Source organism: Mus caroli, unplaced genomic scaffold (genome assembly GCF_978045245.1).
Source record: "Mus caroli unplaced genomic scaffold, Mus_caroli_1 scaffold_6, whole genome shotgun sequence".
Lineage (NCBI taxonomy): Eukaryota > Metazoa > Chordata > Mammalia > Rodentia > Muridae > Mus > Mus caroli.
The window spans coordinates 50,007,571-50,023,812 of NW_028227261.1; the positions used below are offsets into that span (position 1 = coordinate 50,007,571).

At 43.5% G+C, this 16,242-nt stretch overlaps 1 protein-coding gene across 1 annotated transcript in view; it reads left to right on the plus strand.

The window, feature by feature from the left end:
- Nucleotides 1–11,458: 11,458 nt before the first annotated feature.
- Nucleotides 11,459–16,242, plus strand: part of LOC147004238 (uncharacterized) — a 34,044-nt gene continuing 29,260 nt past the window's right edge. Inside the window, 2 exon segments of the mRNA XM_085839521.1 lie at nt 11,459–11,501; nt 12,054–12,110. Coding sequence (XP_085695647.1) covers nt 11,459–11,501; nt 12,054–12,110 — 100 coding nt within the window.

Consider the following 16,242-nt stretch of genomic DNA (forward strand, 5'->3'; position numbering starts at 1 on the left):
GTCTTTTATGAATCGACCAGGGAAAGATAATTCAACAGAAAAGCAGCAAACGATGTGTAGTTTTGGTTCGTGGTATGGCTGGCATATTTAAGAGGAGACAAATATTTTCTAGATTTCAGATTGATGACAACAAATTTTAAATCACAAACATTTAAATTTAAAAAATAAGATACTAATTTGCACATTAGCTGAGCCAACATTAATAACTCTAGACCTGTCTCCAGTGTTGTCTCCCTTTGTGATTTCTTTATTGTTTCTATTTCCATTTTTAGAGCCTAGATGGTTTTGTTTAGTTCTTTCACCTGTTTGGTTGTGTTTTCCTTTAACTTTTTTAAGGGATTTTTGTGTTTCCTCATTAAGGTCTTCTACCTGTTTACCTATGTTCTCTTGTATTTCTTTAAGGGAGCTATTTATGTCTTTTTTTTTTTTTTTTGACAAGGTTTCTCTGTATAGCCCTGGCTGTCCTGGAACTCACTTTGTAGATCAGGCTGGGCTCGAACTCAGAAATCTGCCTGCCTCTGCCTCCCAAGTGCTGGGATTAAAGGCTTGCGCCACCACCGCCAGGCTTTATGTCCTTAAATTCCTCTATCATCATCATGAGATGTGGTTTTTAAATCAGAGTCTTGCTTTTTCTGGTGTGTTGGGGTAACCAGGATTTGCTGTGGTAGGAGAACTGGGTTCTGATGCTGCCAGTAGTTTTGGTTTCTGTTGCTTATGTTCTTGCTCTTGTCTTTCACCATCTCTGGTGGTAGCAGGTCTTGCTGTCTCTGACTTTGCCTTGTCCCCTTTGCAAGCCTGTGTGTCAACTACTCCTGGGAGACCAGTTCTCTCCAGGAGGTGTTTGGGTATGGAGAGCTGTGATACATGGTCAGCTCTGGGGTGTAGACAGAGACAAGAAGGATCCTGTCCCCTGATGATCCTTAGTTTCTGTGTCCTGATGGCTCTGTGAGAGTGTACTTCTTGGGTCAGGAATTTGAAGAGAAGTGGTGGTCTTACCTGTGCTAGAAGGTTTGTAGGCACTCCTGGCAGTATTTGTGTATGTAACTCTGTGGCACGGGATCAGTTCTGGGTGCAGATGGAGACCCGAAGACTCCCGTTCCAGGCAGGCCCACGGTTTCTGTGTCCTGAAGGTTCGGGGCAGGTTCCTCTGAACAGCAGTAGTGGTCCTACCTGCACTTGTATGCTTGTCTGCACTCCTAGGAGGCTCACTCCCCCTGGTGTTATTTGGGTATGGAGCCCTATGGCAGAGGATCTGCTACCGGTGGAGACTGAGCTTGGGGACTCTTAGGAAGAGTTGGGAAAAGGATTGAAGGCCCCATAGGGTATAGGAACTCCATAGAAAGATTAACAGTCAATTTATCTGGACCCTAGGGGGCTCTCAGAGACTGAACCATCAACCAAAGATCATATAATGAGTTGGACCTGCACATCCCCTCTCTCCAGCATATATGTAGCAGATATGAAGCTCAGTCTTCATGTGGATCCCAAACAACTGGAGTGGGGGCTATCTCTAAAGCTGTCACCTGTCTGTGGAATCCATTCCCCTAACTTGGCTGTCTTCTCTGGCCTCAGTGGGAGAAGAAGTGCCTACCCCTGCAGGGACTTGGTATGCCAGGGTGGAGGGATATGGAGGGGGGGGGGACTCCACTCTCAGAGTAAAAGGGGGAGGGTGGGGGAGGGACTGTGGGAGGGGGTGACCAAGACAGGGGACAGCTATTGGGATAAAAAGTGTATTTAAAATAAAATATTCAGACCAGACTCGGTGTCTAATTAGAAGATGAGAACATTGGTTAAGGATTTTTCAGCTAGGAAATTCTATAGAAAACAAAAAAACACAAGTGAAATCAGAAGTTTTAAGAAACCAGAAGTGGTCATTACAAACAATGAAACGATGAACTCTCCTGTCTCTGGTCTGCGAGTCTAATGACTTCTGTCAGCTTCCATGAAACTGTGACAGAGCCATATATCTATTAGCTTGCAAGTGGGACAAAATTTTAGAATGCCAAGTGCAGATTGTGCAGGTATGTGTTGACCACTTACCAGGCACTGTCCTGAGTCACCATTTAGTATGTCCCCTCAATTAATCCTAATGATGGCTCAAGACATTCTGTTAGCTGGATGAAGTGGACGCTGATGGCTTTGGCTTTGGGACTGCCAGTCCAGGGAAGAGTCTTTGCTGTTTGGTTTGATTTTGAAGGACGGTCTCACTTTGGAGCTGCCAGAATTCACTGCATATCCCAGGCTGACCTCAAGTTCTTGCCTTAGCCTCCTGAGTGGTGAATCAACTCTTAATGACTTGGTATTCCTGAAGCAACTTGTCATTACAAACTGCTATTATTGTCTCTACATAGAACACTGAAGTGAGGAATCTCACAGGACCCCACCCACAGACAATGAATAGCAATTACAGAATACTAAGAGTGGAAATAGTCTTCCCCAGGAATGAGATCCCAAACTGGTTATTCAATACCAAATGGTCAGCTCTGAAATTTTATATCCCTATGTATGAGTGTGTGTGTGTGTGTGTGTGTGTGTGTGTGTGTGTGTGCGTGTAAAGCAATAAAAAAGAAAAGGATATGATGAATTTAAGAGGGAGCAATTGAAGAGATTGGAGGATGGAAAGGTGGAAAATGATGTAGTTATATCTTACTTTACTTTTGTAATTAATAAAAAAATAATGAAATTGTAATGCATGCCCCACTTAGCAAAACTCACCCTTTAAAAGATCGGGTATCAACTCAAGTTGAAAACTTAAACAGTTGCTTTCAGTGGCTGGGAAGGTAGCTCAGTGGTTAGTGCTTGTTCAGCATGAGAGGCTCTGGCTTGGATACCCAGTGTGGCAAAATCAATAAAACATAAATAAAGGTATGTGCATGGGGTCAAACATTTCAAATTAACACTTTGACTCTTGCTGTAATATTTCAGTATTCTCATTTATTCAGTGATTCATTTGTTAAAAACCTTACTCTTTTAAAAAAAACTTCAAAAAAGCACTATGTTTCAGATAAGACTGACTAAAAGCTGTTAAAATTAGTGAACTAAAGCCTAAAGATAGATAAGACTTGTATAATTTTGACATTGTCTTTTTAAGCCATGTTCAACTGCCATTGCCAAAATAATGATGATGGTGGTAGTGGTCATGATGATGATGATGATGATTACCTAAAAGAAACACAGCAGCCAACTGAACTCAGTGATAAAAATGCAAGTCGGAGCAACAGCATCACCTCCTTCATGTGCAACATCACAGACACTAAGATCTCTTTAAAACCTTTGCCAAGAAATGTAGAACCTCCTTCTAATCACAAGAACCTGCAGACACATCCAAACCAGGAGCCATCCTCCAAGACAGTCAGTCATTAAAACTGTGGAGGAAAGAGAGGCTGGGGAAATGGCTGAGTATCAAGAACATAGCAGGCATGAGGACCTGAGGTCAATCTCCAGCACCCACAAAAAGGCTGAATACAGCAACACACACCTCTATCCTCCCGCTGTGGAGGCAGAGAAAGAGGGATCCTAGGGCTTGCTGGCCATCCACAGTAGTTGAGTCAGTGAGTTTTGGTTTCAGTGAGACACCCTCTGTCTTAAAAAGGACTGTAGGGTGCAAATGAGGAAGACAACCAGACAGCAGCCTCTGACATCCACACTGACTGAATAATACACGCACCACGCATATACGCATGCAAACACAAACACACACAAGCAATCAAGCCAATGCAAGAAAATAAAGTCAAGGACATGGAAGTCAAATGGAGATGTAAAACTTTCACAGTCTGGAGAGGGTCGAAACTGAAGGGTCAGCTAGATGGATGCAAGACCTTGGGTGAAGATTCAAACACACACACACACACACACACACACACACACTCACACACACACACACAGGTTAAAATGCACAGACCAGAAAAGGGACTAGTTAACACCATGGGAACAGAATGAGGAATTGAAGGAATTCTTTACGTTTTTATTTTAATTTTTCTATAACTAAAATAAGTTAAAAATGAAGCATTTAAAACTAAGTGGCCATGCTGATTAGGCAGTGTTTATGAGAGAGACAGTGAAAGGCTAAGAGCCTGTGCTCTGAGTTCAAACCCAGCTCTGTAACTGATTCATTGCATAATTTGGAGCAAGCTGCCGTCATCACGCCGTGCCTCTGTTTCTTCGTTTTGAAAAGGAGTGTCAGCATAATGCCTACTCTGTGAGACAGTTACAAAGATTAAATAAGGACTCCTTGAGAAAGGTAAGAACATGGCTTGACATGGGATGCACACTCCATCACTTTCCTCTTTTATTGGTTATGCACAGTGGTCCTTCCACGCCAGGCAGTCCTGGAATTTCACTTGTCAAAGGATGAGCTGATGGAAGATGCCAATCACCTGCTGAGACTGGAAAATAAAAGAATACAGGGGCCAAGGTAGAGCCTCGTTCTGTGTGCTCAGAGCTCACCAGCTCAAGGGTTGAGGAAAGCAAAACTACAACAGTGGGTGGAGTCATTCAGATGGAATGGTGATGAGATGTGTCAGACAGGTTTTCTGTCCTGTGATGTACACACATGTTCCTGGAGAGGCTGTAGCAACTGACGGAATGCTTCCAAAGCAATCTCCCTTCCTCCCTCTCTCTCCCTCCCTCCCTTCCTCTCTTCTTTCTTTCTCTCTTTCTTCTCAAGAAAAGCAAGTATCTTGATTCTTTTTAAGAAAATTCATGCTGGGTGGTAGTGGCACACACCTTTAATCCCTGCACTTGGGAGGCAAAGACGGGATCTTTGAGTTGAAGGTCAGCCTGGTCTACAGAGTAAGTTCCAGAACAGCCAGGGCTACACAGAGAAACTCTGTCTAGAAAAAAATAAACAAACAGAAAGAAAGCAAGAAAGCAAGGAGGGAGAGAGGGAGGGAGGGAGAATTTATGATTTCTAAATGTCAATGGTTCAAGGATGTAAAATAGCCTGAGCCAACAGCCCATCAGCCAGACTCAACTTGCAACTGAACAAGATATAGCTAGTGGTTCCAACTTGAAGTGGTTACCATCTTAGAAGGTACAATTTGTAAAGTATCAAGCATGTGGGGTCAAGATACCTGCCACGAATCCTCTCTGATGTTAATTACACAATCCCAAATACACATGCATGTGTACGAACACTCTCTCTCTCTCTCTCTCTCTCTCTCTCTCTCTCTCTCACACACACACACACACACACACACACACACACATGCGCCCCTACACATGATTTCAATACATGTATTCACATCACGTACATCCGAAAAACTCAGAAACAAAATTAAATGTAAGTCTTAAACTGGAAGTCTCAGAACCATTTATTAAGCCCAAGTCCATTAGGAATAAATACAGATTAAATTCATGTTGTGGCTTCCCTCTTATTCACTCGCCTCTAGGCCATTTCCTGTCAAGTGTTCTGGGGAAACGCTTAGAAGACTTGGACAGGTGTCATGGGTGTTTAGTCCTCCTCGGTCTTGAGTTTATCAAAATATCTCTCTCCTTACCACCTAGTGTTGGCATCTGGTAGACCCCTAATAAATAATATACAGTATTCACGTAGTCCTGAGAAGAAATGTGAGGATCACAATAGTTTGTACTTCAGCTGAAGAGGGGAAAATGAGAAGTAAAGCCAGATACCACATGGGGCGGAAACTAGCTCCCGGACTCTGCCAGTTGGTTTTGATTGCTTACCAAGGGGGCAGGGGTGGGGGAACAATCATAAAAGGGGTGGAATTTATTTCAGCAAACAGTTCTTTTCAAAGAAAAGGAACTCAGTTACAACCTGAACACAGTTGCAAACAACAACTTAGTTAAACAAAACAACATGTTCAAACAATAGAACGTCAGGGTTTGTGGAAGAAGCATTTGGTGTCTGCGTGTGTGTGTGTGTGTGTGTGTGTGTGTGTGTGTGTGTCCTGGAAGGAAGGTAGGAAGAACATGCTTGCATATGTCATCTTTCTATCTATGTATACTTAATACCTCTGGAAACCAAAGTAAACGTACACACTGTGTGCTTAAGTACTGAGGGATTTAAGGTTATATTTTTCCAAACACTACTCAATCAGCAAGTGATGGGCTCAAGAGCCAAAAAAGATCAGTTCCTCCTTGCTCCTGGGTCCCTATTCCTTTCTTCCCTGTCTTCTCACCAGCACATCATTTCTTAAAAAATAGAAACATTAAGAGAAGTTTGAAGAGGTCAGAAGTATGTATAGTAAATTCCAGCAACAATAAAATGAACTTGGGACATTTGGACATATAGACAGGTCAAAGGGGATAAATATTGGTCAAAGAAAGGCATTAAAGGCTAATGCATACTGATGCATACTTCAATGCATGGGGAAATCTAATATTGCTGAGAGGTCTTGGAAACTATGAAGATATTAATGTCAGCTAACAGCAAGCCTCCAGTGAAGCTCTATTCCAGTGTTTCTGTCCTCCACCTTTTTTGAGTTCCTGCAGAAAAGATGGTACCACCAGATTCCAACAGAATGGAAGGCAGGCACCCTAAGTCAGTATCTGTCGAACAGTTTACAAGCAAATGTGTTGGGGATCTAATCCAGATCTCTGATTCCAAAGCCTTGAGTTGTTCAGTCATGTCCAAGGACAGCCCAGCTAGGAACCTGCAGAGGAATTTCAATCCGACAACAAGATAGCTCTGGCAAGGGATCATATTCAAAGTCCTTTTAGGTGTAGATGATCCAGCCAGAATGTTGGGATACATACACACCTTTACTCCCTAACATTGACGGTAAGACTAGTTTGTAGAAGGAAGCAGCCATGTTTGAAAGTGACATCTTATTGAGGGGCAGACAAAGTACTGAATCAGAGAAAGATTTGACAAAATGAGTTGGAGATAGGATACGGAGATAGGAGAACAGCATGAGAAAGAGAGGCTACTTAAAGAGGGTGGGGGAAGAGGAGTGTGTGTGTGTGTGTGTGTGTGTGTGTGTGTGTGTGTGTGTGTGGCAATTTTACCAGAACAGTTGTACAGAGACAGGGTGCACAAAGACACAGATGAAGACAGAACAAGACAGAGAATGAAAAGAAGCTAGAAGATTAGAACATATTGCCAAAGTTAGCATGAGGTTAAGCAGAGCAATTCAATCAGCAGCTGAGGGAAGCCATATTAAATCAGTCTTCTTGGAAGATTGGATTGTATGCAAGCTAGTTTGCAGGCCTAGGCCTCAGAATAGTTAGAACAGAGAAGGAAATACTCTGGGATCAAGCCATGTATTCACACAGCTTGGTTACTCTCATCTAATCCCAGCATCTGAGGAAATAAAAGCAACATTTACAGAAACCAAGCATGCACTATGACGCACAACAGAGTATATAAGCCTGGAACGGTAGCTCTCACTTTTTAATCCCAGTACCTGAGAGGTCAAAGGAGGTATGTCTCTTCATTTGGACCCTGCCTGTTCTAAACATTGAATTGTCAGCTAACTAGATTTGCATAGTGAAAACTCTTCTCATAAAAGAAACAAGGGTATATAAAACGCTGAAAGAAAATTCTTGTCCTGTGTTTTCTCTGTGCCCAGAAAACATCAAGCCACTGTGAGCAGCATTGGGAATGAACACATAATACTCTGCCTTGGCATCCACGGTGATATCAGGGGTAGAAGGGATAGGTAAAATAAAAAAATAAATAAATAAAGGATGTAGCCCAGGAGTTCACGAGAAACCATTGCATTCAAGAGATCCTAGAGAAGTTCCTGGAGTTGATGCCGTGTGCGGTGATCCTAGAAGGGGAGACAGGATTTTCCATGGGAGATAAGGAGGAAAATACTGTTGTAGATGCAAATAGAGGGATTGGAAAGCTGAAGAGGGTGTGGAAGCAACAGGATTTGCTGGAACACAGCAAGGTCCTGAGGTATGACGTAAGAGGTAGAGAGAAATTGATCTAAAAACCTGAAGGACCTTGAACTTGAGACTGGGCTATTTGAACTTGATGTTATGGGTTATGAGCAGGAATGGAGTAAGTTAAATAGATATAGGACAAAATAATTTTAATGAGAGGGAAGTTGGCAGATGGGGAACCTGAGTTGAAAGATGATAGAGTCTGGCCTGTGTAGGAATTCCAGCTCTGCCACCTGCTGTATAGCCTTAGGTAAGTCTGTACCTTTCTGAGTCCCAACATCTTTAGTTGTAAATGCAAATAAAAACAGTAGTTTGGTTTACAATGACTTGTGTTAAAGTAGAATGTAACTTTGAATGGTTCTTCAAGTAGAAGGTCCTGATTTACCTAATATTTGGTTTCTCTGCTGTTGGACATAATGGATGACAAGGTCATTTCTCTTTCAGTGCTGGTACATGCTACACAAAGAATAGATGATGTGGAGGAGAGAACACTAGTTTTAGTGGCAGATAGGCTTGGCCCTTGGTTCTGATTCCCTTAGCTAATAGAAGAGCTCACTGATTGACATCAAGCCAGATGTGACCCCTCTGAAATCCAGGGTCCTCTCAGCACATCACAGTCAACATCAGCAAATAACTGAGCCTCGCTCCTCCTTAGGTGTCCAAATGTGTATGTTTCCAGAATCGTTTATAACGACAAGGGGCATAACTTTTTCCAATAGAGGGCTGAGAATGGGAATGTTGGCTGGACACTCGAGCCCATCCTAAAGGTCCAACAGCAGCTGAGATAATGTGGAATGATGATTTACAGACATAAAGAAGCATTGTGATGAGCCCAGACAAGTTCAAGTGATTCTACTGAAATGTTGACTTCCTGAGGCCAAAGAGAGTTAATGTTTGAAATGGCTGCATGAGCTCTAAGAAGGAATAGCAATGAAGCTTTCATCTGCTGGCCCCACATCAGTGAAAAGCGTTCACCTTTACGGGCCAGTTCATTGCTACCCTGTGAAAAGAGAGCTAAGACTATAAATTAAAATAAGGCAAGTTAAATCTACACAATTCTGCTTCCTGCCCCTTCAAATGTACCTTTTTCCTCCTGCAATTAATAGCCTCTCCATCACCTTTCTTTCCTCATAGCATAGTTTCACATCTGTGACTATTATAAAACGTGCTATCCGCACTGGAAAAAAGCCCACTCCCTTCTGCATACAAACTGGGATCTGCACAGGAGCACATATGTGTCACACCAGCACACTCCTGCCTTCCTACCTACATGCTTATGAAATAACTGCTCAGGGCGTGTGGCTGATGAGGATGTCACTGAGCAGCCAGATGACCTAACCTTGATGGCCTCTTTCCACATGCTATAACACAGACATCCAAGCTTAGCTGCAAGTCAGCCCTCTGAGCAGAGACCCAGAACCCAGATGCTCTCGTATTAAAGCCAGCCCCCAGAGCACTTGTTCACAGGTCTATGAGAGCTATTGGCTAGGAGCATCCACTGTGCTTCCTTTCCTATCTCCAGGAGCTGAATATTCTGTAGATGCCTACTGACTTCAAAACCATGTGTTTCTATTTTTCAATCCTGTTTCTTTGGGACAATAAGAAAAACCAAGGTGTTTGAAAGAAGAGGGACCTTGAGGTGAAGCTACCAGAATGGAAATGTTTCCTGTGATTCTATAAGCTGTGACACCTTGTGAGTGTCATTTCTTGTATGGGTCATCACGCCATGGTTTGGAGAGTTCACAGAGCTCCTCCCACTGCATGGTTTAGGGAGGGATGAGGATGGGGATGGTTAGGAGCATGAGTGGCTGCCCATCTTAGGGGTGATGTGTGAGCGTCAGAAGACACAGAGCCTACATTACACCTCTGCTTCCTCACATCAGATTTTACCTTTTGGAGATCCGTTCTCTTCATGTCTTTCAGGAAATATTTACACAAAGCATCTATCATGCCTTAGTCAAATAGAAGGGCTGACACTATCTTCTTAAATATATTCTCATGGATTATAAAAGTCATATAATTTCATCACTGGACTGAGGATTCTTCCCTTTTACTCTTTATTGTTAATGGAGTCTGTAACTTTGTATTCTTTAGGTACTGAATGTTGTCTATGGCCATACCACCCTGAACCCATCTGATCGCATCTGAATAGTATCTAATTTCCATGCTTTAGAAGAGATATACATGGTGAGCTACTCCAATCTTTTGTAGGACCAAATACAAGAACGGTGTATAATAAAACATTAGAGCAGAGGGGAAAGTTCCAGGATTAACATATACTTGTTTTCACAGGTCAATCTGTTTACAATTTTCTGCCCACTTATCCCAAGCCTCTCTCATCTTGAGGGCTGAAGAAAGGATTATGTGCTGCTACTCTGGGAAGGTTTCTGAAACACATACACTGTCAAGAATGGTAGCAGCTGTTTTCTTGATGGCTGGTTTTGAAATCAGAGGAAGAAATTGAAATCAAAACTCTAATATGGGGACTGGAAAGATGGCTCAGTAGGTAAGAGCACTTGCTGTTCTTATAGAGAACCAAAGTTCAGTTCCCAGAACCCACGACAGGTAGCATTCATTCTCTCTGTCTCTCTCTGTCTCTCTCTGTCTCTCTCTGTCTCTCTCTGTCTCTCTCTCTCTCTCTTTCCCTCCCTCCATCCCTCTCCCTCTCTTCCTCTGTCCTTCCCTCCCTCTCCCTCTCCCCCTCCCCCTCTCCCTCCCTCCCTTCTCTCTCTCTCTCTCTCTCTCTCTCTCTCTCTCTCTCTCTCTCTCTCTCTCTCTCTCTCTCTCCCTCCCTCCCTCCCTCCCTCCCTCCCTCCCTCCCTTTTTCTTTTTTGATCTTGCCTCAAGTCCTCAAGTTTCTTTGTAAAAACAGCATAGGACACTGGTCATCTGCACATAGTGTGTGGGTGTCACAGCAGTCCATCTATCTTCACACTGGCAGGAGCCTTTCCATGGAACCTTCACAGGGGCCTGGGCACCTTTGGGATCCTGGGCTGGAGCCGAATCCTGGGCCTGAGCTGGAACTGTGGCCCCTGCCTTGGCTTGGATCTTGGGCTTTGGTTGGCAGAGCCTATGCCCCTTGGCCATGTAGATTCAAATCTGCTTCCCAAGCTTGGGGTGAGCAATGAGAGCCAGATGGCTGAGTTTGCAGCTGGGGCCCCTTGGCATCTTGGGCTTGATGTCCTGAGGCTTCACAAGGGACTCAATGGCCTCGGTGTGTGCACTCACTACCTTTGCATTGTTGGCCTGCATCTTCTTCAGGCCCTTTTTGTTGTGCTTCTTGGCCAAGCACATGTTCCTCAGGAACTTGGAGTCAACCCCCTTAAGAGATTCTTATCTCTATGACCAGGGTTTCTTGATGCCATTTCTGTGCCATTTGTAGAACTGGTTGTATGAGGTGTGGTTCTTGGACTTGGCCATGTCTGCACGGTAACCCACGGCTTCTGTAGTGCCTGGAACCATAAGAGAAACTAAGGTAGACCTTTATGAATAGCACGGGTACATATACACATACATATATGGATGTTTTGAAGTCTAATAGCACAGGGCAGGGTGGAGAGAACAGAGCACCCAGCTGGCCAAGGACAAGGGACTTAGCTTTGCAGACATGCTGAACATTATAGCCAATGTTTTGAAGCTGCTGATAACAGGTAAATCACACACACACACACACACACACACACACACACACACACACACACTGTGGCTATTATTGAGGAGGTACCATATCCTCTGTACAATGTCTGTGTGGAGCTCAAGCCATTTTGAATTGTGTGAATTGACTGAATTGTCACACCTTCCCACTCCACTGTGACAATCTGCTTTACAGTCCTCCTGAACTTCACTGAGTGTTAAGAATGCTCCTAGTGAGAACATTTGCCCCAGAAAGACCAGCTATCCTTTTTGAGCACTGAGTGAAAACTATGGTGACCCTCACTGCCTCTGGGGCTAGGTGGTAGAATGCTAAATCAGACAGAAGGGGACAAAGGTATCAGAGGGGTGAACCAGACATAGGTAACTTTCCAGTGTGTTGTTAAGCTCTCTGGGCTCCTCTTCCCCATCTAGGTTCTTTGCCGCCTCTTCTTTCCTTCTTGAGTTTGTCTCCATGAAGCACTTGCTTTCTGCTTGCTGAGGTGCTAACACTTCACATTCAGGTTGTTTCATCTCGGACTCTTTCTTTTTTTCATCTCTTTCATTGGCAGAGTCAGAACTTGAGATTCTGCTGCTGTCCAAGGGTGTCTCCAAATCAGAGGCTGGAGGTAGGTACAGAAAGGCCAGCCCATTCATCCTTCTTTTCCCCTTTTCATGTAACTCCTGGTCCATAGCTATCCCATGGAACCCCATATAAGACAAAGCAGACTGAACAAAGCTTCCAGGCGCTCATCATCTTGGATGAAGGGAGAAGGTTGCTAGTGATACCCAGGATGAACCCTTCTCCTTAGATGCTTGCATGACATGGGACAACAGTTAATGAAGAAGAACAGAGCATGATCATAAACACTTTCATTGACCTGTACAAACAATTCTATTTAGAGTAGAATTTTCCACACAGACGAAAATGTTCTCTATCTAATTCTGTACAAAACTGCAACTATAAGAACTGAATGCGATAGAGTAGGTAGAACATGGCTAATTCAAGTGAGTGTTTAATTTTATTTAGTTTGAACTGAACAAGCTTTAAATTGCCACTAGTGGATTCGATGTAGAAGTTTAAACCATTCCTGGATAAGTTGTCTTACCTGAGTCACTTCATCACTCTGACCCTACAATCCCCCATCTGTAAAGTAGACACTGTCCTGCCACCTCACGGCTGTATTGGACTGACAAAGTCAGAGAGAGGGGCACTGAGTTGATACATGCCAAGTGTTGGCTTTGAGTTTTCAAAACCTTCTTTAATGAGGGTTCTTAAATGCTTCAACCTCCCTTCTAGCCCACTAGCCATCAGAGGTAGTAGAAAGGAAAGGCTGATAGGGCAAAGGGTGTGTAAACTTGTTTAGAAATAATTCTTTTGGGCTATGCCAATCTTCAGTGTCATCAGTCCAGTCCTTTAGCAAAACACCATGACAAATCAGCAGCAGCAGCAGCAGTACAGTCCACTCGGCAATCACAATTCACAAATCAGCAACAGCAGTTCAATCCAGAACTGTGAGGCTCTACCAATCAACCCAACTCCTCAGAAGTGGCCAAGAAGCCATTGGAAAATCACAAGACGTTCTTTGAAGAGTCACTCTCTATGAAGTCACGCCAAACAAGGATCAGTGACATGAGGCAAGGCTAACTAATGCCAGAGTGTCTTCAGCAATGAATAAAGAGGCAGAGCAAAGCAAACCAAGGCCAAAGCCTCCTCCCATTGTCAGTGGAGTCATTTATATTCTTTCTAAACATCACACATCCTCTCACATGTCTGCTTCAGCAAAACCTCCTCTCACCTGTGTCTGCTTCAGCAAAACATTCTTTCGCCTGTCTGCCCCAGCAAACATATGGCATAACTGAGTTTCCAAAGAAATGAGATATTTCCACTTCAGCCAGCTCCAAACTTTGCTCTCCACAAGGACCTAAGAGACCTGAGTCGAATCTGAGAATTAAGACAATGTAACAGTCTAAAATAAATGCATATTAAAAATCTATGACTGGAATGTCCTCCAGAATGAATATCTTATGATTGCTGTGTTTACTCATCCCTCATTGTTTGCCAAGAGTGTCCTGGAACAACAAGAGCTGAAGAAGATCATACCCACAGGTGCCCTAGCTGTCACCCACTGCAGTCCCAGGCTTGAAGAGAGAAGAAAAGGTGAACTGGATACCTCTCTCTATTTCCAGATGGCCAACACACCCTGCCACCATGACTTCCTCACTAGGATGGGCTGCACCCTTAATCCCATAGTCAAAACACTGTGTCTCTCAACTGCCTTGACTAGGGTACTGTCACAGCTGTAAGAGGAGTCCCTGGTGTATCTTGTAACCATCTCAAGTTAAATGTGTTTAAAAGCAAGATTAGTGGCACTCTCATACAAGCTGTTCCCCTTCGAATTTCTCATTTAAGAATGTCATTTACCAATAGATCTGGGAAATGGTAGGTCTAGAGATAGTGAGTTCAACCATTGTGGAATCCCTTGGCTTCCTACCGAACCTGCCCATGAAGCCTGGAGGTGGAATATTTTCTCATCACTATCTCACTCATTGGCCTTGCCAATAATTCAGACTGTATCTTCCACGGGCTTGTTAGTTCAAGGACCTTTTAGAAAATTTATTTTCTTAGGCTTTGATGCCTGCAGAGGGCAAGGAACACATTCTCTATATAATGTATTCTTAGTGGTCAAAACAGGTATAGCAAAATGACACTCGGTTGCAATTTTCCTGCTTTTACTATAGCATGCTCACATAAGCTATGACTGACCACAGTTTATTCCTCTTCGTGGGACTACAAGCCCTTGGTTTGTCTTTGCTGTCTTAGCACCTCACTCACAGCCCGATACATAAGAAGTATCAGGAAACTATGAATGAATGAATGAATGAATGAATGAATGAATGAATGAATGAAAAAATGGCACAGTAAACTAATGAATGGAGAACAAAGAAACAAAGGAAGCAATGGAGTTCTTTCCACTGGACAGCCCTGGAGAGCCCTGAGTAAGCCACTACCAGTGGAAGTTTAAACAAATACTCTCCCCCCTCCTCCCCATGTCACAACCCAGGCGAGACTCTAAAAGGAACCTTGTGAGCAGCCTAATGTTGAGTGAGAAATTCTCACCAACAATCAACAACCAGCTTGACCTTCCAAATTCCCATCCTCTCTCCTCTCTTTATCGTTCTCATTTCCCACCTGGCCCATTATTTCAATAATGACTTCAAACGCCAAGTTTTGCTATTCAGGGCACTATGGAAATATGTTTTTCTCATCGGCTCTAATGAAATAGTTTCCACTGTCTGTTTCCCTTGCAGATAGCGATCACAGTCCGGCCGCAATAAAAAAGAAAGCCCAAACTCTTGACCGATATAGAATCTGAAACTTGTCCTTGGAAAGCAACACCCTAGGGGATTCTATCATAACTGCTCTGGACTCGGCCTGGCTGTTCCTGTTGAACACAAGGTATTTATTTGGAATGATCTGTTTCTGTGAACTGACTTCCCGATTCTTCATTCTAAGTCTTCCCAGAAAGCCAAAAGAAGACGACTTTGAAGAATGTCATTCCCTTAAGACTTCCAGTGGAAGGCTTCCCAGGGTCTAACAATAGGACTTCAATGCCCCTATCTTCTTCTACCACCTCCTCTGGCTATATAGTCCTTCACCTTTTATTGCATTGTTGCCTGGGCACTTGCCTGTCTCAGGTTGGCTGACTGCATAAGCAAGTCAAAACCTTCTCCCACCACACACAAGATAAATGACCGTGGACAACTGTTTTACCTTTTGATTTCAGTATCCCACTTACTGCTTCATAGGATACTATGAATTACATAATATACCAGGTGCCCCACCGGAACAGGTTCCTGGTCAATTGGAGGAGCATGTGCCGTGCGTGCCTCCTTCTTGTCAGTATTTGATTTCTCTGAGCTCTTGGAGGATGATGCTAGCACAGAGCTTATAGCTGGGTGGCCTTGAGGGATAGCCCATTTCACATGTTTAATACATATACATGCTCACCTCAGCACACTCTCCCCCATATGTACACTAACCATATATGGGCCACATAAATTATATGGATAGCATATATCATATATAACAGAAATGCAGATCACACTATGCAAACTATTACATGCATACCAGATTCACAGATACTATACTACACACACACAATTCAATTCAACATACACACACTGGGAGGTGGGGTGTGGCAGGTATTTGGACATTTGCCAATTAAAATTCCCAGGGTGACTTGTCCCCACTGCCCTTTGTTGTGATCCTAAAGAGGAAACAACTCCTGAGCTCCGTCCAAAGGGGTTGGGAGGAAATGCTTTAGGAAGCACAAAGAAAGGGGATGTGCTGTCCTTTTAAAGCTTTTGATCTTTGCTGAGACCCTGTTTTCAATCCCGGCTGATAGCAATCAGCAGCAACATACCTGGATCATTCACTCAAGATCAGGTACCATTTAGCACACACTTAGGAGGCATTCGGGCCATCTAGCCAACCTTTGGGTGTTCAGCTGATAATCAGTCTGGGGCAAGCGAGCAGTTATCCTAGCTGATCTCTGCCACCACTTCAGCTTTGCTCCTTAGCAGTAGACTAGCTACAAGCTGACACTGACCAGACACGGACGATCTAAGGAGCTTGTATCTACCTTGCTGTACTTTACCAACAAATGTCTCAAAACTAACAGTTAGCCTCCATTGATCTGGGGTGTGGACCTTTATTCCATTTCATCCACCTGTAAATGTGGCTACTATCTGTGTTGT